The sequence below is a fragment of the Sturnus vulgaris genome, chromosome 2, assembly GCF_052056855.1.
Source record: "Sturnus vulgaris isolate bStuVul1 chromosome 2, bStuVul1.hap1, whole genome shotgun sequence".
NCBI lineage: Eukaryota > Metazoa > Chordata > Aves > Passeriformes > Sturnidae > Sturnus > Sturnus vulgaris.
Genome location: NC_142244.1, coordinates 54703758 through 54726468, shown reverse-complemented (window position 1 = coordinate 54726468; position 22711 = coordinate 54703758). Strand labels below are relative to the sequence as shown.

The 22711-nt window shown below is 37.6% G+C and overlaps 1 protein-coding gene across 1 annotated transcript in view; it reads left to right on the top strand.

The window, feature by feature from the left end:
• Positions 1–22711, top strand: part of TRPC4 (transient receptor potential cation channel subfamily C member 4) — a 131036-nt gene that overhangs the window by 96621 nt on the left and 11704 nt on the right. Inside the window, exons 5-8 of the mRNA XM_014868889.2 lie at positions 9821–9960; positions 17744–18057; positions 19597–19792; positions 21438–21632. Of these exons, the coding sequence (XP_014724375.1) occupies positions 9821–9960; positions 17744–18057; positions 19597–19792; positions 21438–21632 (845 nt within the window). The remainder of the gene's footprint in view (positions 1–9820; positions 9961–17743; positions 18058–19596; positions 19793–21437; positions 21633–22711) is intronic.

The following is a 22711-nucleotide window of genomic DNA, read 5'->3' as shown; positions in this document are numbered from 1 at the left end:
GCTTTCCAAAATTTCCCTCATTCAAAATTATGCATTTTGCACACTGATCTCTAATGTTTCCTAACAGCAGCTTCCTGTTCCAGTTTCACATTTTGTGTGTTCAGCTTTCAGATTTTGATTGCTGTAGTGCCTTAGCCCAGCCAAATAATGAGGCCTCAGATTAACACATCATAATTTAAGGCAATTCATTTGGTACCTGATTTCCCTGTACCACTAAAGGAGACACACATCTCCACAGGACATTCCAGCTCACAGCATGTGATGAACGTGTCTATTTCAGCTTTTTTGTTTGCATATTTGGGTCTTTTTCATGATGTGTTTTTCTGTTTGTTTGCTTTTTGTTGAGGGGGTTATTTTGGTTCATTTTCTTTTGATGAATTTTTGTTTGTTTTTTTCTGGTGCTTTCAGTGGTGGTGGTTGTTTTTCTAAAGGAATGAATCTCAGCCAAACCCTGCTCTTTTCCTATTCACATACATACAAACTGTGGTCTAGTCATCTTTTAATAAACTTAATATTTTTCATAAGTCCTTATCAATAAGCTAATGTTTGTTTCCAGGCTGCAATTTAGTTTGTGTCTCATCTCTCCAATACATAAAATTGAGCAGTATTCTTAAAAAGAGTAAATGAAGTGCTATTCAAGGGAGACTGTATCTGAGATACATAGAGATCTTTTTGCATTTCTGGATATAAACAAAAAAATTTGTCATTTGAGTCAAAACTAGTGTGGCTCTAGAGTTATAGTTCTTCTCTGAAACCTGCAACCTGGTAATAAATAAATAAGTAAATACTTCCTGGGGAAAGGATATCTTGGAGCATCAACTGTATGTCAAAACTATTAATATTTTAAACAATAGGATTTTTTTTTACTTTTCTTAATTCAAATAGCTCTGGATGTACTTTGCATTGTAATACTATCTCTCTTAGAATTTAGAGAGGAAGAAGTGCTCACTGTTGTAGGTTTCTCATCAACATGAACTTCAGGACACTGATATTTCATGCAATTTAGGAACTTTCAAGACTGTCCACAGTGACCTAAGCTCTCCAGTGAGCAAATAGTAATTAGCATTTGCCAACTACTATGTAATGGAAGGCTGAATGTGCATAATTAACATATATTCAAACTGTCACTAGAGTAGGAGGCTCAGAGGAAAAACTTGTATTGGGCTACATTTCCATGGAGACTATCAACTTTACATTTTAAAAGTCTCTTGAGGAAACTTCTGCATTAATTTTGTCTTTTACATGATTAGATGATTACACAAGTGGTGCTCCATTACATGGTGATTATCTGTGGAACAGTAGGTCAGTGTTACAAGGCTGTCATAACCTTAAGAAGTAGTTGAGGAAAAACTTCCCAGTAAGAAGAGTCAGAATCTCCTGTCCTTTTATTGAACAAATAAGAAACAAACTTTGGCTCATAAGGAAAATTAATTGTCATCTTATTATTAGCTGTTGCTTCACACTACAGAAACATAGGCCTGATTACTGTACTTGAGAATCAATCGCCCTTGAAATATGAACAGGAAAAATCAAGAATATCATCTTGGGGAAAAAAACAAGGAAGAACAGCTTTTTTTCATCATATTTCTCATCCAGTTGCTGGGTGTCCTCTGAGCATGATAGTAGTGTTTCAGAGGGGAAATCAGATAAGACCCAACTTTTGTGTGCCTCTGTGTGCCTCGACTGCAGCTCATGTAAGGATCATGTTGATCCCTGTATGGTTGTCATAGCTGTTCTTCTGCCCTAAACCATGGCCTCAAACCTAGCAGTGACTGTACTAAGTGTCCTCACAGTGGGCATTTGCTTCACCAGCAAATGCTATGAAATTCAGAGGAGAAAGGCATCAACCAGAAAAATTTAGTGTTCAATAGTTGTGGTTAAAAAGCTCCCTGCCAGTTTTTCAGGGGGGCTGCAGCAAAAGACTTTTTTTTAGGGAATTTCTTTTGATGAGTTTTTTGTTCTTTTATGGTCATATTTAACTGTTCATTTTGATTGCATTGTTCAAAAGCCTGCCCCGAGCAGGAATACAACCCTGCTGGATCTCTTGAACAATGTGTTTCCCATCCTTTCTGTCAGAATGGTTTATATTATTGGAGTACACGAATCTATAGCAAACGTGGATGTTTGGGAACTGTGCAAAATTGCAAACATTTGTGGTTAGCAAGCTGCTGGTAGGATGTATGGGAATGTATGGTCTTGTCAGTCCTTAACACAATGTACATCCAAACTGATGGCACAGCAAGACACTTCAGAATAATTGATCATAGAGGGGGCAAGTACAGTGTGCACCATCTCCTAAATTAGGTCAAGAAAGTGTTGTGTAAAAAAATTAAACGTTTAGTATGAACTGACGTGTTTCAGGGAGCAGATATAGAGGGTAATATGGCTGGCAAGATGAAACAGTGCATAACCAATAGTGACATATATAGCACAGAGGAGAAAAACAACCCCGGAAAAAGCAGGAACACAACTTTGTTTAAGGAAGGATAATGTACATAATCACCACAAAAGGCCATTAAATCCAAACTACTGCTCAACACAGGCTAACTGCAAAGACAGGTCACATTGTTCAGGTTCCTGTGCAGTCAGATCTTTAATTTCCCCAGGGACAAATATTTCACAGCCTCTCTCACAAGTGCCTGTGTATAGCAACCAGTAAACTTTTATTCTGATACTTGTAGCAATATCCCATGCCACAACATGCAACCATTATTTCCTATCCTTCCATTGTGCACTTCTAAGCAAGTGTGGCTCCAGCTCTTCAGAACCAGCAATTTCATTAGTGGATGACATCAACAATACAGAATCACAGAACATTCTGAGTTGGAAGAGATCTACAAGGGCCATCTCTGAAGTGAAGACCAAACTTGGAACCTTGGCAGTATTAGTACCGTGCTCCAACCAACTGAGCTTTGAGACTATTAAGCTCCCATTAGTGTTCTCTTCTTTAGCCTGAGCAAAATCAGCTCCCTCAACCTCTTGTACGTCATGTGGTCCAGAGCCAGTTTAGCTTGATGGCCTTCCATTAGGTTCACTTCAGAGAGTTCATATCTCTTCTTTGCTAAGTATTCCAAAACTGGAATCAGTAATGAAATTATTTATTTAAACATCAGGAGAGCCACTTGTTCTCCAGACTGCCTGTATCTTGCCATAATAGGACCTTTTACTCGATTACTTTAACTCAAGTTGTAAGTATTTAAGGTAAATATTTTCTCTATAGATTTTTTTATTTTATTCTTTGGTTGTTGGTGATGTTGGCTGGTATGTGGCCTTTTTGTACTTTAGGATTTGATCTAGAATGGTCTTGTTATTTCCAAAACGGAGGCCAAAGAAAAATGTGTTGTTTCTACTATGATTAAAAAAAATAGCCAGGTGATTTTTTTTTTGGGAAGTACTTTTAATGATGCCTCTGGCCATGTCATTCTCACTTCTTTGCCTCACCTGACAGAGGACTTAGATTGCACAGTTGTTCCCCTCACAAGCAGACATTTACCCATGGGAAAGCCAGAGGTGTGTGTTTGATTTTGTGCATGTTCTCTTGAAATAGCTGTACTCTGTTAACAAAATATGCCCGAGAGAGTGGAAGCCCCTGAATCATGCCAGGATCCCTCTTGTTACCTTCATATACCTTCAGCAGAGATCAGTTCATCAGCCCAGGTGTGCAACAGAAGAGCTTTATCAAGCCTCATCAATACTGACTGAATTCCCTGGAAGGACTTTCCTTTGCTTCACTGAGCTTTAGATCATTAGCAGCTTGTCTCACTTCTTCTTGTGTCTGTGAAAAACCCGATATCACATAGCAAAGCAGAGTTTGTCAGTTAAATGGTTTCACAGCCTGGCAAAAATATGTTCTCCAAGAAACATGCTAATAGGCTGTTGTTGATCTTGGCATGCAGGGAGTGACCCCGAGGGACCTCATGCTTCCCATCACTGAATGGTAAGGAACAAAAATAGCTCAGAGCAACCAACCTTTTGTGGGAAAGGTAAGGCAAAAATTAGCAAGGGATCCACAAAACTTTTTGAGACCAAACATGGTTCAGGGTATTGCCTTTCATATCTCTCTCTGACAAATTTTGATGTTATTGTTCACAGTGAAACTTTAACCATAATTATAATTATAAACAACAAAAGGCAGTGTTGTGGAGATGGCATAAATCTTTGTGAATTTCCACAGTTGCTGGAAAATTGTTTTTGCAGTTGCTCAAGTCTCAGTACAACACAGGGATTTACACAGGCTGTGTCTAAAATTTTTTCCTCAGAACCTAAAACACCTTTGAATGGATTTCAGAGGGAAGTTATTTCTTTGTTGTTTCCTTTGCATGAGATTAAGAGATGTGTTCCTTAAAAGTAAATTACAGCTCTAGGTAGCTATAAAAGATCAAACAGGATAGATCCAAAATGTTTTCTAACCAGCACTAAAACATTCTGTGTTTAACCCAAGCCTTTATCCAAAGGAACAGAAAAATTTTGTAACAGCATTGAGTTGCTGCCCTGCTCAAAGTTGCAAGATTTGCATTAGTCTTAATTTATGACCAGAAAAGCAGGTCCACTTTTTTGAAAAGATATTAAAAATTATATCCAAAATATATAATTTGGAAATATCCAAAGATTTCGAGACTGGAACTACAGCCTCAAAATCAAAATCTATAGATAAATATCTAAAATGAAAGCTAAACTTATCAGTGTATATTTATTGATGCATCTACACATTAATCATATGCAGTATGTGATATCTATTACTAAATTCTTAAGGATTTTTTTTAAGTGTTATGAGAATTTTAATGAAAGATGTTGTTTTTCTAAGAATATTTTTATTTCAGTGCTTTTTGTTTTTCTAAGATGTATTTTCATTTTGCTGCTTTGAATAAAACCTATTTTACTATATGCAGTTTATTTTAGAAGAAACAATTTTTTTCATTAATGTTCAGAAAATTTTCCTGCAAAAAATATTTAGCTCACAAATTCATTTTATTTCTACAAATTAATTTTATATGATCAATTTTAGTTGCTTTCTTGTTTCAGGCAAACTGGACTTCAGTCAATGGTTGCTATTGATCAGCTCACATGTATAATAACTCATAATGCTTTACAAAACCTCTCTATGGTGTCTGTCGTTCCCCTATGGTCTGTGGGATTCCTGCCCTGAATTTATCTATTTCATCCCATTAAAACCATGGGCATTTAATGAAATTTGTCTCTGTCTTCTCAGGCTGTTTCAAAATATCCGTGCTATTATTTCTCTTTTACTGTTCCAATATGTGGGTATAAACAATGCAGCAAGTATTTGAAAGTCTTACCCTCAACTTTTTAATTTAAGTCCTTGATTAATGAAGTGGAAGAGCTGCACAACGTTGATAATTTCATTGTAAGTGGTAAAGTGGCAATAAATGATAACAGCATGGAATGGATAAGTGAGGGTCTAAGAGGCAGGTGTTAATTCTGGCTGATGTGAAGAGATAGGAAAGACACAGTTGGAGCAAAAAGAGACAAACAGAATATAGCTAAGAATATCCAGCTGAAATAGTGAAATCTGCTCCGAGTGTAATTATTTCAGCTAAATAGAGGCATCTGGAAGTTAAACACCTGTTTTAATTAAGCCTGATCCTCCATGGCTCCCTTTTCAGCCAGTGGGAAGACTGACCCACCTGCAGATGACAGGATTATTGCCTGGGAGATTCTTGTTTCCTCCCAGGGAGCTAAAGAGGGCTTTGGGCAAGCAACTTGTCCCCAGCCTGACTGTCTAAAAGGCTCTTGCTTTCAGATCTACTCCCTGCCTTTGTCTGGTTTCTCATAGCAGTTTTTCCCCAATACCTGTGTGCAGGCTGGCAGTGTCCCCTCTGCTCTGGTGAGACATGAGCTTTCTTGCTTCTGAATGTGTAGCTCTGACATGAGCTCTGTCAGTTTGCAGCAATGTTGCTGCTTTGGCACGTTAATAATCAGGCAGTGCCTGGACTCTGTATCTCCTTCCTACCTGTAGCAGTGCCTCTATTAGACAGTCTTGTCACTGCCTGTCTTCTCTTCTATCATGTCAGGTCGTGTTTGGAAATGCCCTAAAGCCTTCTTGCATAATAAAATCAGGTAGCACCCAGCTATCCATAAATCTTCTGAGTAGAAAAGTGTACAAGTTCACAGAGATAACTCTGCTCTGATCTCTGGATGCATTTTTTCTAAAAGCAAACAAACAAACCAAAACAAAACAACATAGATTTTCCAAGTCTTTTCCTGATTCTTCCAGTGAACGTAACAGAAAAAAATTGGATGTTGTGTCAGAGCCTGTGGAAGTAAGGGTGGTCTGACTTCTTCCTCACAGACACTTCCTTCTTGTAAAAAGATACAGTTCTGATCTACAAAAAGATTCCAAGGCCCCTGGCTGCCATAAATTAAACCTAAACAGCACAGCTGGGAATCCCTGAGGCTTATTGTTCAGAATACCTTCATCATATAAGCTCACCAGGCCTTAAAGACATCTTCAGCCTTACATAAAGGCTCTGGGAGTTCAGAGTACACTTTTCTAGGATAGCCCTTCAGGCACACTGGGGAGGATTTACAGAACTCTAGAGAGTCCAGTTCTTCCAGCATTCATTGCTCCACATGAGCCCAGCTAAGAATCCCTGCCATGGAGACCTGGTAGCTGCAAAGACTCTGATCACAGCTTTCATGGTGAGGTTGCCCTGGAATTGTGAATTTGAGCAATCAATCTTAGGAATTGGTACCAAGATTTGCTTTCAAAAATACATGTGTAGGCAGCTCTTCTGTGCATGTGTGGGCTGTGTGTCTTTCTCAAGCATAGTATCCATCCATCTATCAGCATAGCTTAAAGTTCTCTGGAGTCACATAGGATCTCAGTATTTATATATTGAATTTGTACAGCAAGAAGACCAAACTATCACATCTCCATTACAGCCAGCAAAAATATGGGATTTCCAGTTTTCCATTACTATTTGCTTGAAAAGAATATGCATCAGGATGAACATAAAAGTTGTCTTGAGCCAAGAAAATAATTAGAACCACCACCTTTACAATATCAAAGTATACTCAGAACTTTCAGCTGCCAAATTACATCCAAATCGCTGGTAGCTTGGATTAATTGTGTTTCTAATTCAAAATGATCAAATTTACAACAGCCATATACTCTCTTCCACTATTTTATAATAGGCCAGTATTTCTCTGTTAATGTCAACTTTAAAATTGCATTTCATTTTCTGAAGCCCAGGAAGTGCTTGGGAAAACAGTCTGGCTTTTCACTTACGAAACAGATCAAGTGGAGCAGCATTAGTCAGCATTTCTTTTTCAATCTGTACATAATCCCATTATATTTTAGGTAATGCTGTCAAAGCATACAATACTGAGCAACAATCTTACAGAGAACAGCCCCGTTGCAGTCTGTGTCAGTTCCCACCTTTGGCTGGTTATGAACCATAGAATATCTTGGCAGGATACTTCAATTAACCTAAAGCCTCTTGTTAAAGCATTCATCTTATTTTGCATCCCAACCTATTACTGCTGTCTTTTCAAAGCATATTTTAAAGGTATCCTTAACTCTGATTAGTTACAAAAAAGTTTATTTCATTCTATGAATGTGTGTATTGATTTCTGCAAAGCCTTTTTATTGGGGGATCTTCTATCAATGCAGCTCTTTGCTTCGCGTACCACAGCACTCTTGCAGATGTCAAGAGCCTGCAACTTTCAAGCGAAAATTTCTTAAATTAAAAAGAGCAAAGCACTTTTGTGACACTGAGACTTAGGGGCCATGTCTGTACTACACAGACTTCAGCTCAGAGCCTGGAGCCAGATCTTTTCTGCAGCACAGTGGTGATTTTTATGTGCTATAATGCAGGTGATTCAGATGAGTGTCTGAAATGTGAAGGGGATAGAGCAGCACACAAACCAGCTGCTTTTATGACCTGATGATGCTTAGGTCTTAATAAGTTATGCCCAAAAGATAGTGGAAGAGCAAGCAGGGACATTTGCAAGTCCATGGACTGTGTGATGAAGGTTGGAGAGGACTGTGGAGAGAAGGGGGAGGCAGATCTGCTGTCAACATCTTCATGTTCACCAGGTCTTTGAAGAATAAGAGGTTAAGTCATTTCACTGGCTGAAATGGGCAGGCATGTAGGAGCTGTGTTGCCTTTGTGGTGGCCTTGGGCAGCTAAGAGCAGTGTAACAGTGTGTGCTGTTAGAAGATACTGACCCCTGCCATGCAATCATGTTCAGCTGTTCTCACTGCTACTCCACACAATTGATTGCACCTTTAAATTAAGTGTTCACTTTGTAATGGTGCTGTATTTTCTGTGTTGGTTTTGTGTGATACACTACAAGTAGAGTTGCAATCAGTCTGTCTAGGCTGTTGTAGGCAGTAAAATGGGTATCCCCCTTTCCTGTCCTCATGTTCCCAGTGAGGTCCTTCCTCAGAGCGTGCTGCCCTAGGTCTGCAGAATGCTGAAATGGTGATAGCAGCATGGCTGAAAATGAATCCTATGAAATGGATCAGTCAGATGATTCAGATACTACTGAGGCTTGTGATTATTGGTGATGACACACAGAAACAAGATGGGACCATGTGTCTGAGGTTTGAGGGTGAAGTTAATGAGGAAGGGTATTTTTCCTTTTGAAAGTAATCAGGAGACAGAAAAACCAAGTCAGTACACTACAAAATTAAATTGTAATAACTCAAAAACCTACCTGGCACAAGCAATAGTAGGCCAGAAATTACTTCTTAGGGATCATGTTTGAGAAAAAACATAAGTTTTCCATCCAGTCAACCAGAAGACCCATTGAGACAAAATTTTAAGAATTAAGTTCAGACTAAAGAAATGCAGAACTCTATAGGCCCCTGCACAAAATCTGTTTATCATTTTCTAAAAGAGCAGATGAAAAAAAGCCATGTTGAATAAACTGTATCTCAACACCATTGTGGGAGAGATTGGCCTTATTTTTGGTGAATTTTGCCCCTCTAATGAGCACAACATAAGAAATTCCTACTATAAAATAATTAACTGTGAAAAATTAAAAGCTTTAATGGTATTGTTATAAAAAGATTTCTGTAGATAATAATGTGAAATATGCATTTAAATGTACTGTCTTGTCTTATTAGCATATTATACAGTAAGTGGAATATCTTCTTCAGAGTGGTTTTAATTTTTATAACATTAAAGAGTCCCCACACAGTTGTCTCTGAAGCTGTTAAACCAAGTTCATGTCAGACAACTTGCAAGATTTCCCTCTTGGATGGAATATTTCTGTTTCACTGTGTCTAGCACAATGTGTGCTCTGGACACCTGAAAACAGTTTCGATTCCTTCATGTCCCAAAGGAAGGTGTCAACAAAAGACTTTCTTCTGGAGATAATACTCTTTCATATGGAAAAGGGAGACTGTAGCTCAGCATTGACAGTAAGAATAGAAATTCTCTTCCTTATTGTGTGGGTTCCAATCAAAATAAATTGTGTCAGATTGACTTCTGCAGTCATCAGTTTTCCAGTATAAAATACATTGAGTTGCTAAGGACTGAGTTGACACTGGGAACTTACTTTCGGACCCTTTTTATACTTTTTAGGATACAATGAGAAAGAGATTGAAGAAAACTAGAGAAATTATCCTTGTATAAGCATATTTTTGGGGATGTTTTGTGTGACAAATTAATTCTGGAAATAATGAGTGGTGAAATTTCACCTAACTAGATGTGTAATTTAGAGCACTTACCCACCTTCCCTTTACACTTGATATAAGGAGAATCAATCTACCATGAGTTAAGTGTCCAAAGTAGTCACAGCCTTTTTTAAACTTAATATTCATGCCTAATGAATTATGTTCTATTTACAGGTTTTATCTGGGGTGAAATTAAGCAGATGTGGGATGGTGGACTGCAGGACTACATTCACGATTGGTGGAACCTCATGGATTTTGTAATGAACTCCTTGTACTTGGCAACAATCTCCTTGAAAATTGTTGCATTTTCAAAGGTAAACTGTAAAAAAAAACAACGAGCTACATTTTTAAGATAAATTAAATTAGGCTTCTTCTATCTTTCTTCTGTGTTTGGAGGTCCTGAAGCTTAGCAAAGTAAGAGATGTATGATGTGCTCTGTGAATCTTCTGCAGCAATGACAAGAAACTAGACAAGTATAAGAGCAAACAAAATATTTGGGTTATGCTTTTTTCTTCTTGGCCCAAGCAATCTTTTCTTATTTTTTTTCCTGACCTGTTATACTGGTGATTTCTAGAGAAATTAAAATTACCTGCAGTATTTTATAACATTTGCATTTGATGTTAATCTTTGATTTTTTAAAGTGAGAAATTATTGCCCCTAAGACAATATTATACAACTTTCAGAAAGGTATACTGGCAAAATATGTACAAAATATGTAAAATTGGTGGGGGGAGCTAAAGAGCAAGATTTTAATTTCTTTTGAGAATTTATTATAAGTGCAACATGAAAAAGCAAAACTGAAGCGTATAAAATGGTCACTTGAGGCTGGGTAAGATTGTTTTTACATTCTTTTCATGGACTTGTTGTGAATAGTCTTATATTTATAATGTTTTAAGTATCTTCCAGCAGAACATACCTTCTTTCCAAAGGCATAGAACATGTGTGAAATTTTTGTATGTATTCCACATGAGCACATAATGTGATAGAAATTCCTCATAAAATTAGATATTTTGAGCAAAAAATGGTCTCAAGTGCAAGGAAACCACATATGAAACAAATTGAAAGCATTTTTTAGCATTTGTCTTAGAGTTCTTGTCTCATCCAAGTAAAGATAAGCCCATCTTTACTGGCCACTGGGATCAGCATTGTACTTCAGGCTTTTCAAGTTCCCTGCTGCCAGTGATAATATATAGTTGCAATAGTACTATTCTGTATGCATGGAAGGAGAGACCCTCCTCTGCCAAGGTACTTCTGTCTGGGACAAGGAGAGAGCTGTCAAGAAGCCAGTTATGACTTCCTCTCCCCAAACAGCAGCTGCTCTTGCTGCAGCCCTGCCACAGGCTTAGAGGAACCTAGGAACTCTAATTTATATCATTTTGTGTCCATGAGTCCATGTGTCAGCCAGTCAGAACCAGGGATGAACAAAGCCCTGGGATGTGTTGACACATCAGCCTTCTATGACAAAAGGTTTCTAGCATGCTGGGTCTCTGTCTTCAAACCTTTGGAAATCTTCTCACTCAAAGAAATTTGGAGCCTGAAAGAGGAAGGTGCTCCAAAGAGTGCTGAATTGTCATTTAAAAACTAATGAAATGCCTTTTCACGCATGAAGATACCTTATCCTAAAGTGACTAGAAAACAAGTAGTCATTTCACCGTCCCTTCTAACAAAGCACAGAGTTCATTTGAAATAGATGTTTCCAAAGCATTGGAGATGGTCAATTATTCACTTCAGAATAATATTAATTAGAAGACATTAAAATCCTTTCATCTCCCAAATGCCTTCTAGTTACAGTAATCAGATTCCAAGGTGACAGTATCTGGGATAATGTGCATCCATTACTCTTCAAATTAGTGCTTACATTTTAATCATAATGAATACAGTGTTTAAAAAAGCTGTGCTAGTCAACTGAAACACATGATGAAGTAATGGACAGAGGAAAAGAAGTGTGATTTAATACCCTGCCACATACCTTCAAATGCCTTCCACAGTGTTCCTTGCCACAATGCCAGATGAGATTGAGAGGAAGCCAAATGTAACCAGTATGTTTTAATGTAAAGTTTTAATTTTCCTTTCCTAAGCATTGTGAGTTAGGTTTTTCTAAGTTACAGCTGTCCTGTCTTTATTGAACCAAATATGTAGGGTCGATTCTTAGATTTATTCTATCATCTACAGATCCAACCACCTAAGAAAACATTTTAACCAACTCCCTTGAATAAACTTCTATGGGATAAATATTCTCAGAGTAAAATATAGTGTTCATTACCATTTAAGGCTCTCTGACTGATGCAGTAGTTAAGTAGATGGATATTATCTGGAGTAGCTGATGGCATAGTGTAAAATTCACCAAAGCGTAAATTTCAGGATGAGAGAATTGCTAAAATAACTCAGTTACTGGTTTCATTGCCAGTATTCAAATAAAACAAGGGCATCTTACAATTTTCAATGGCCTATGGCTTTTTATCTCTGTATCAACATGTTAGGTCTTCCTAAATTATCCAGTATATCTACTGAAAATGCTCTCTCCTCCATAAAAATATCATCATGTATAGTCACAATTTTTTTAAAGTACAAAATAACAGATCTTAAGCATTTGTTAACATTTTGTTTTTATGGAGGATTTTAGGTAAAAATCACTGTGTGTTAAGAAAAAAATTGTTCTTTTTAAGTTTTTTGAATATAATTTATTTTGTTCTGATGTGTAAAGTTAAGTTCAGTGCCAACATGTGTGTAGAATCTGCTTGATTTATCTTAAATACTTGTTAAACCTGAGCATTTGACCTCGTGCTACTTATTTCCAATTCTGCTAGAAATCACATACAATTCCACATTGCTGATAACGTGCCTCAGCCACTGACATGAAGATCTAGTAGGGAAACAAATTCTTATTTGGGGCAAGAACTCTGAAAAGTAGCTAGAGTAAATTATTTATCTGAATATTTACTGGCTTAATGATCACTGTGTCAGGTATACTTTGTTCAGTAGTAAATAAGATTATATATCTCTCCTGCCACCAATTCTGCAGAAGCTAGCATCTTCTTACATGTTTGCTCTGTAAAATGGTTTTGACTGATATTTACTAGATTCACAGACTAAATGTCCATTTACATAGGAGAATTAACACCTCTCCACCCCTGAGAAATTATGGACTCAATTCCTCAGTGTAATTACCATTTTAAAGCTCTCTGCTAGGCCATCCCTCTGCCCCCTTCCTACTGCTGCTTTGAAATTCCACATAATGAATGCAAAGATTGGTACATACATTTTAAAATAGGAAGAGTTCACATTTTCATGTGACTTTTCAGGAAAGGATTTAAAGTACTCTTCCTGAAATGGATATTATTCAGCTTGTCTCTTTGTGACCAGAAACAAGGGGGTCACCTTAGACTGAGGTCCAACAGCCCATTAAAGATCCAGGTAGCCTGATCTACATGTCTGTTTGATCTCTCGTGGTGCTTCCAAAAGATGGAGAGTTCATGTCTTTTGTTTTAATGGGAAAACAGTGATTGCTCAGATTTTTTTTTCTCTCAAATGGTTCAGATATTGAATTTGCATTTTAATTCCTTTGAGTAAGGATCAAGAATTATTATCTTGCATTCCCTGGCTGACATCACAAAAGCATCATACATTTATCCTAAAACTACATTTATATGCTGCTCAATCGGTTTTCTGCTCTTCTTCATTTTCCATTGATGTGCCATGTAAATTTTCTTCAACCACTGACCCAATAATAGGTGTTATTTAATCAAATTAAGCAGTGGTTGGCTTTGTTGCATGTCAAAAGTTTGTGTTTGCATTTCAAGGAGGGGGCAGAAATTTGTCAGAGTCACCAAATAGAGGACTGCAGAGTATCAACATCATGATTTACTGCAAACTCAGTGTTGCTATGTTTTTACTTACCGTTTTCCACTCTGTTGAACAATATTAATTTATTTCTCCTGTGTAGAACAAAAGGACTTCACCAAACAAGAGAGAAAAAATACTTTAATTCTCCGTGGTATGGCTCTAAGAGACATTTTAAAATTCTTTTTCACTGTTCCTGGTTTTAGGATGCCTAGTCTTTTCAGTAGTATTCTGTATTTTTCTTTCCAAATGAAAGCTGCTTTGTTCTCTTTCTTTAATATTTCTAGATTTCTTTTCGGCATCCTCTGCTCAAGTTAGTGGAGTCAATAGGGGTTTGTTGTTGGAGACCTCTTATACCCATTTTATTCTTCAGATCATTTGCTGTCTTCTTGCAGTTAGTATATTTCACAGACAATTTCCAAACTTATCTCTTAGGCCTTCACCTTTCTCACTTTCTTCTGGCAAGTATTTCCAGTCTCTTAAATTGTTTCTTCAACACTAAAATAACAGCCATCACTCTCTGCTTATGACCGTGACACCTCTTGAATTCTATCCAAACATGCAGGAAGCATTTGGGCCCAAAAAAGGAAGAGTCAGTTATGCTAAAATATCACAACTGTGCCTTTAATTTCCCTTTTACAAATAAAAGGTAATTTAATATTTTCTGAATGTTTGAACAAATTAGTTTTGTGTCTTTATCCAGGATATCATAGGCAAAGTCCTTTTTTCCTCATCTTTCTGCTTAACATCATTTCTTCTAGAAAATGTGACATTGGATACATCTTGCCAGACTACAGCTGTAAGACAGTCTATCCCCTTCCCCACACATCAGTCAGGAGAAAATGAAAAGTTAAATAGCAACTCAGCTATGTGGGATATTTTCTTTCCCACTACTCTACAAGTTCTCATTTTTCTTTGCTGACTGTAAAAGCAGGTGGCAGAGTGCAGATATGACTGTCCACACCTAACTTGTTAAACTTGATTCTTGTTGTCTTGGTATATCATGTGCTATACTTATTCATTGTCCTGTATTTCCATTTATTTCTCAGAAGGGTATTTCCTTAAATTTCTCTCAACTCCCTCATATCTGTAACTTATCTGGAATCTGCTACTACTTGCCCTCACCTCAAATATGCCTGCAGTTTGATGCTTTTGATTTTCTACCAAAAACTCTGTCTCTTCCCAATTTCATATATGTTCTTTACATTTCTCCATGAATGTATTTTATTTTATTACCCCAAAACACCTTGTGTACTTTTGCCTACTCTGAGTATCTACTGCACTGCTCAGTACCAATCTTTGCTTGTACGGCCAATTATTCCTCATTATTTAATAGGTGCAAGTTTTCAGCTGTGAGGGTTGTAAAGTGCCATGAGAATTTGCAGTAATGTGCTGTAAAATATTATTCAAAGAAAGACATTATAGGAATCATGCTGAGGAGTTTTCAGCTCTCTCTTCTCAAAAACACTGAAAATACTTTCTTCTGCTTTTTCTTCTTGTTTTATCTCTTAGGTGTTGTCTCTGGTAACTAAATTCTGTTTTCTACTGCCTATTTTTCATCACTGATCTTGAATCAATCAGAACCATATTAAAGAGCCATAGTGTATGGGGCAGATGAGCAGAATCATTAAGGAGAGGATAGTCTAATGAAGAGAGTACTGATCTATGATTCCAGCAGGTCTAGATTTAATTCACTTCTCTGTAGAGAACAAATATCACAGGTGAACGAAATGAGTAATTCTTAATTCTTTAATGGGCTGTTTTTCAGTTTGGCAGTTCTCATCCCCAAATCCACAAACCTGTCAGCTGCTATGGCTGCTTGTATATGAGTAAATGGCATTGTGCCAGTGATTGCTGTCAGGCACTGGGAAAGTTCCACATGCACTAGCAGTTAGTTAGAGACACCCTGCCAACTGTTAGCATCCAAAACAATGCCCAGTTCCCTTTCACGGTTTGGATTGCAGAATCACAGAATCATAGGGTGGTATGGGTTTGGAAGGACCTTTAAATGTCATGTAGTCCAGTGCCTCTGCAGTAAGCAGAGACATCTTCAACCAGATCAGGCTACTCAGAAACTCATCCAGCCTGACCTTGAATGTCTCCCAAATGGGTTATCTACCACCTCTATGGACAACCTGTTCCAGTGTTTCACCACTCTTATCATAAAAAATTTCTTTCTTATATCTAGTCCAAATCTATCCTTTTGCAGTTTAAAACCATTAGCTCATTGCTATTGCTACAGGCCCTAGTAAAAAGTCTATCTCCATCTTTGCTATGAGGCCCTTTCAGGTACTAGAAGGCCACAAGAGCTCCCCAAAGTCACCTTTTCTCCACACTGAACAGCCCCAACCCTCTCAGTCTTTCCTCAGAAGAGAGGTGCTCCAGCTTTGTGACCTTTTCAATGTACACCAGCTCCAACAGCCCATGTATTTCCTGTACTGAGGATGCTGGAGCAGGATAGAGCACTCCAGGAGGTGTTTCCCCAGAGTGGAATAGAGGGACAGAAACCCTTTCCTTGACCTTCTAGCCACACTTCTATAGCCCAGGATATGGTTGGCTTTCTGGGCTGTGAGCATGTATCTACCAGTACCTCAACTCCATCTCCTCACAATCCCTTCATTCCTCTGACTCTCTTGATATTGGGAGCCACCCTAACTCAGGTGCAGTGTCTTGCACTTGGTCTTGTTGAACCTATGGTGTTCCCAATGGGCTACTTCTTGAGCTTGTCTTGATCCCTCTGGATGGCATCCTGTCCTTCAGACATGTCAGCCTCGCCACTCAGCTCTGTGTCATCTGTAAACATGCTGAGTGTGCACTCAATCCCTCTGTCTGTGTCATTAATGAAGATGTTAGACAGTCTCAGTCTCTGTACAGATCCCTGAGGGATGCTACTTGTCATTGATGTCCATTTGGACTTCAAGCTGTTGATCATCCAGCCAATTCTTTATCCACTGAACAATCCACCCATCAAATCCATCTCTCACCTTTTAGAGAGAAGGATGTTGCAAGGGACCATGTGAAAAGCCCAGATGACACCTGCAGTCCTTCCCTTATCCACTGATGCAGTCACTCCATCCTAGAAGGCCACTTGGTTGGTCAGGAAGGACTTTCCCTTGGTGAAATCGTGCTAGTGCTTCAAATCACCTCCCTGTCCTCCACGTGCCTTGGCACAGCTTCTAGGAGGATCTGTTCCATGTCCTTCCCAGGCATAGAGAGGAGGCTGACAGGTTCGTTGTTCCCAAGGTTTTAATTTCTCCCCTTTTTAAAAATGGGTGCAATGCTTCCCTCTTTCCAGTCACTGGGCACTTCACCTGACTGAGAGGACTTTTCAAATATGAAGGAGTGTGACTTTGGAACTACATCAGCCATTTTCTTTAGGATTCTGGGATGCATCTGATCAGGTCCTACAGACTTAATATGTGTTCAAGTTACTCAGGTGTTCCTGAACCACTCTGAGAGTGATCACCTTCTTTGTAGGGCGAACGTGGTGAAATGCTGTGGTGCCTGTTTATGTTGTGTCATCTGGCCCCAGTGACAAATGGAGTCCCTTTCCTTTCTGTTCAGGGCATGCTCAGCAGCTCTGAAGGTGCATCTGTGTGGTCTAGAGTAGGTAAATACAGATAACACCATAGTCCCACTTTGAAATCTGCTTCCTATTATATTATCCCCTTTTTAGAGGGCTTCCTAGCAATGATTCTCTACTCTGATATGTTCTATAAAACAGATTAATGAGACCAAATAAATAATAATGAGTTTGCCACAGTAGTTAAGCCTCAGTTCAAATATCTTTCATCTTCAATAATTTTTTTGGTAGAGCTGGAACAGAAGTCACAATTTCAGGGGTCAGACTCTGATAATGAGACACATAAGCAGTTTGCCATGGTTCATTAATAAACATCTTTTTCATCATTGGGCTAGTATTAGTGATTAAGTGATATACTTACTTGGTGATTGAATGTTTTCTTCCTACTTGCCAGAGTTTTTGTGGGTTTCTATCCATCACTGTCAGCCCTGCACTTTTCTTCAAAGAAATAACTTACCTGCCTGTACAGCTGGAAATTTCTATCACTCCAAAAAGCAAGGTGCTCCAAACTGTCCCTTTTGCAGTGTCAGAATTTTTAAACTGTGAAAATTTTTGCTACCATGAAAATTTATTGTGATATCTGCAAATTAATTGAGCAGCTTAGAAAGAAAGTGACATGCTTGTTTATGCATTGAAATAGAGGAGTAATTTTTTCCCCTTCTGCTTGTTTTCAGTATAGTGGGTTAGTTCCACGGGACAGCTGGGACATGTGGCATCCAACCCTGGTGGCTGAGGCCCTGTTTGCAATTGCAAACATCTTTAGCTCCCTGCGCCTGATCTCATTATTCACTGCAAATTCTCACCTGGGACCTCTGCAGATATCTCTAGGAAGAATGTTGCTGGACATTTTGAAGTTTCTTTTCATATACTGCCTTGTGCTGCTCGCTTTTGCAAATGGATTGAACCAGCTGTACTTCTACTATGAGACAAATGAACCTGGCAACTGCAAAGGAATACGATGTGAAAAGCAGAATAATGCATTTTCAACGTAAGTAGCTATTTATTTCTATCCTCCTCCTCTCCCCAGATATTTTAATCACTTAGATGCTGTTTACAGAAAAGAACCTCCATTTTCTGTTGGTAATACAGTGGTGTCCTGACAAACATATCTAATATTACCCTAATAATAAAAAACTATTAACGTTTCATCACTCTAATAATGTTCGCCTCATACTACAATGAAGTCTGTACAATTCAGAATTCAATTAAATTCAATTCACAAATCAATGAAGAATCTTTGCAAATATAATAGGCTGTAAAAAACCATGCAGTCCAAAATTCTACTGACTCTACTCAGCACAACCAAATTTTTAATTTCTGTTATAAACGGTTTCTTTTTCTTTCACTTTAAAATCAATTATACTTCATTATAATTTTTAGTGTATCTGTAGTACCAAAACACTACCAAATGAAAAGTAAAGTCTTTCACCTTCCAACCTGGATGAAACTACTGCTATAAATGTCTGTTCCCTATTAACTTCTCTGTATCTAGGCTTTTTAAAAAATATATTTATTACCAATGGCTTCCTTCTTAGAGGAAATAATTTTATAAAAATAGCAGCCTTTATATCATCTTAATCAAGTAACTTTTTTCAGGCATCCCATATTTATATTTTATATTAATAACACCTATGCAGGTCTAAACTGTATGTGATCTGAACAAAAAAGCACACAGACATTTTTCAGAGCTCAGCATTGAGGGAAGCAATATTCATCTGGGACATAGTGGGGAGTTCTGGTACTAGTGTTACAAGGTGGTGCCATGGCAAACTGTGATGCTTTATGTGCTCCATACTTTCAAGGGGCAGAGTCTAACCAGGACCATTCTTATGACACTGGTGTAGCTGAACACAGAAAAAAGGGAAAATTTTTCAATCTATCTAGCTGCAGAGGATTATTTTTTACAGTTCATCATTAATAGCTTCCTATCTGTTGTACAAACTTCTCTAAGGGAATATCATATGCTTTAGGTATAAAAACATAAGTTTCTTTTGAAAGCAGCATGCTTATCTTTTTTATGTCTCCCTTCTTTATAAAACAATACGTATGCTAATGATAATAATGTCTTTCTAATTATTTAACTCCTTTATCTCAGTGGCTCTCAACAAATCAGAATTGCATATTTGGATATCATACTTCTTTCAACATCCTGCCGAGACACAATCACTTAGTTACTTTCGTATCCTTATTCTACCCCTTACAGTTAAGGCAAAGGGTCAAAATTCTTCAAAAGAAGGTGTCCAACATGACACATCTGAAACTTTATTTATATCTCTGAAGATGGAACAAAATCAGCCTTTTGCTTGCAGGCTTATTTATAGATTCTGTATTGTATATCTAGAGGCTCAGATTTTAAACACTAGGCCATTGTTTCACTAGAAAGATATTCCCTCTATGTTGGCTATATTGTGATAAGTGTCATTCATCTCAAGTCAAGAACTTTTGTGCATTTTGGGAGAAACTGAACAATCTGAAAACTAAATGTGTTGCTATTATACAGCTATTCCTTCTGGGGTTTGTTTTTCAGGTTATTTGAAACGCTGCAGTCATTATTCTGGTCTATATTTGGACTCATCAATCTCTATGTGACCAACGTGAATGCGAGGCATGAATTCACTGAATTTGTTGGGGCCACCATGTTTGGTACCTATAATGTAATATCTCTGGTTGTTCTGCTCAACATGCTAATAGCCATGATGAATAACTCTTACCAACTCATTGCTGTAAGTTGTTCCTTGTTTTTAGATAATTTATAATATATACCCTCTCTCTGTTCCTACATTCAGTTTTTCTGGCAGTAAAACATTTCACAGATAGAACATTGGGACAAATATTGCAATTTACTCCGATTCTTTTGCACTGTTCTGGAAGGACAAAGAAACCAGACCCAAGCTGGACTGGGTAGAAGGAAATTTCCCCTCAACACCAAATGGGGAAGAGGTGACCATGATGAAGAAGCCAGCTCATGGGTTGAGAAGGGTGTCATGAGCCTTCTGGCAAGTGATATGGGCTACAGCCCTGCCCAAGCTGCACTGTGTAGGACCTTTTCTTAGAAAAAGACAGTCCAGGATTGTTCTATCACTGCTTCATTTTTAATACATTATATTTAGTGGCATTTGAAAGGCTACATTTTTTTTTTAATTTGACATGGAAATACATTTAACAGAAATTGGGTGCCCATATTCCAAGGACACTAGCTATTCAAACAAAAGGTCATGTCTTCTCATTCAACAGTGTCCTGTTCACAGTGCCTTTAATGAAAACTGTCTTTACCCTTACCAGGGCTATTGGTGTAGTTTTATTTCTAAACTGTCTATTAATGAGAATAAGAAAAAGAAACAGTGATTCATCATATGATAATTCAAGAATGATCATGCAGAAAGAAAACAAAAGAAAGCTTTACAGTCTTAAGATTTTAAAATGTGCCCTTTTTTCCAATCTGGAAATTACAAGTGTTTCCACAAAAGAAAAACTGACCACCTGTGTTTGTATAACTCAAGTTGTCAGAGTCTAGTGAACCATATCACAACATAGTACCACTCACCAAAACTTGGGCTGTAAGTAGTGTACTTTTCCTGCTACAACTTCTGAATTGTTGCTCTTCTTACTGTATGGCCAGAGCTAAACCTGTAGCTGAAGTTCTTGGCTATCAAAATCTAACATTAGTGATTTAAACTTCTTATTCATCTGCTATCAGGATTTAGATAGCTTTCCATGACCTTTAGCTTTCGTTTTCCCAAAATTTTCAGAATTATACAACACTATATAGGTTCCAAAAGGAATAAAATTTCAAATAAACATAAAAAACCCCACCCCACAACTTATCCCAAATATAGAATTCAAAAGTAGTAGGGGAAAAAAAAGATACTTGACTCAATATTTTTAATAGGCTCATAATTTGTTGGATAACTTATTTGTGAATTTTGGGGACTGTTAATTTCTAAGTAAATGCATGAGTCTTACTGAGTTGTTGAAGGTGCCACAGAGCAGCATAATTAGACTGATCTATGTGGAATAATTGTGAGCTGCTGTTATAACAAAATGTTTCTTCTAGAAATGTAGAATTTCTCTGCTTGTAATTACCTTTTCTGTTTTTTGAGAGGCATTCAATAATTGAACAGCTTGTAACAATGAAAGAAGTGCTTATAAGTAGAGATATATTTTACATATTGAACATCCTACTGAGGTAAAGCAGCTTAGCCTTGCTTTGTGTTAAAGACCTGTCAAAAGATGGCAGTATTTTAACAAGACAATTCGTTAGTATTTCAAGATTGTTCTAGCTTTAGCTTCTTCAGATTTTTGTAAAGGTTTATTTCACCTCCTTAATTACAGCAACATCTGTGCTGATGATGTGCTTCTTGTGTGCAGGATCATGCAGACATTGAGTGGAAGTTTGCTCGAACAAAACTCTGGATGAGTTATTTTGAAGAAGGAGGAACTCTGCCCACTCCTTTTAATGTCATACCAAGCCCAAAATCTTTGTGGTATCTGATCAAATGGTTATGGAGACATCTTTGCAAGAAAAAAATTAGAAGAAAGCCTGAAAGTTTTGGAACAATAGGGGTAAGTTTTGTGGTTTACTCTGCCTGTAGTCCTCCTCTTTGCTATACAGATGACATTTTCTCAGCCTTATAGAATGTCTGAACTGTCAAATAATGTACATATGAGTTAGAGAATAATTATAGCACTGAATGTTTACTTTTTGCATTAATATCAATGTATTTGAAGAGAAAGTATCATGATATCCCCATAAAATGACAGAATGAACCATTACTGTGCTTCATCTATAGATTGTGCAAGAAAGATTAAGAGCAATAAAAAATACAAGAGATCAAATGTGTATACTTGTCTGCCAGTGTCAGAATTGTTGGTTGCTAATCCCTAGTTCAAGTGTCACAGTTCGGGTATATTTGAATACCATGAACCACAGACTCATATATGAAGTATTCATCATGGGATATTCTCTGTGTCTCTGTCTCTCTACATGTAATGAAATGAGTTTACCATAAAAACATTCTTAACAAAAGCTGTTCCCATTAAAAAAACATTTTGAAAAGTAACAGCATTTACTTGTTTTCTTGAATTTAAAGGTAGAGCTATTTCAGAATCACAGTCTGAAATCATACCATATTCTCATATAGCTGATTAGCAGTGACATTTCTAGGGGAAAAAAAAAGAGGGGAAAAGATACAAGATGACCAAGAATAGTCCTGCACCTGGATTCAGCAGATGCCTGTATAATATCTCAACCACTTACTTTCTCTGGTAGCTGCAGTGGGTAAAGCAGATTTGAACTTTTCCCTCCTAACTTCATCTGCTTGAGATACCTCAGTCAGTGGCACAGTTTTTCTATACTGTCAGTGTAAAAGTTCAGGCAACATCCTAATCTACCAACAACTAATTCTCTCGACGTTTTCTTCATTTCCCATGAGTGAGTCAGTACCTCAGTAATTAGAGTGAATTTAGTCAGCTCTAGTGTGAAGAAGACCTTTTGGGATAAGACGTGGATAATGGCATTTTCTCTATACCATAACGATTTGATGAATAGAAATGTTTCAAGTCTGTTAGGAACTCAGACAGCCAAGCATTAAGAGAGAGTAGAAAAGTCAAATGTGAGTAAGGGGGAAAAGAAAGGGGTATAG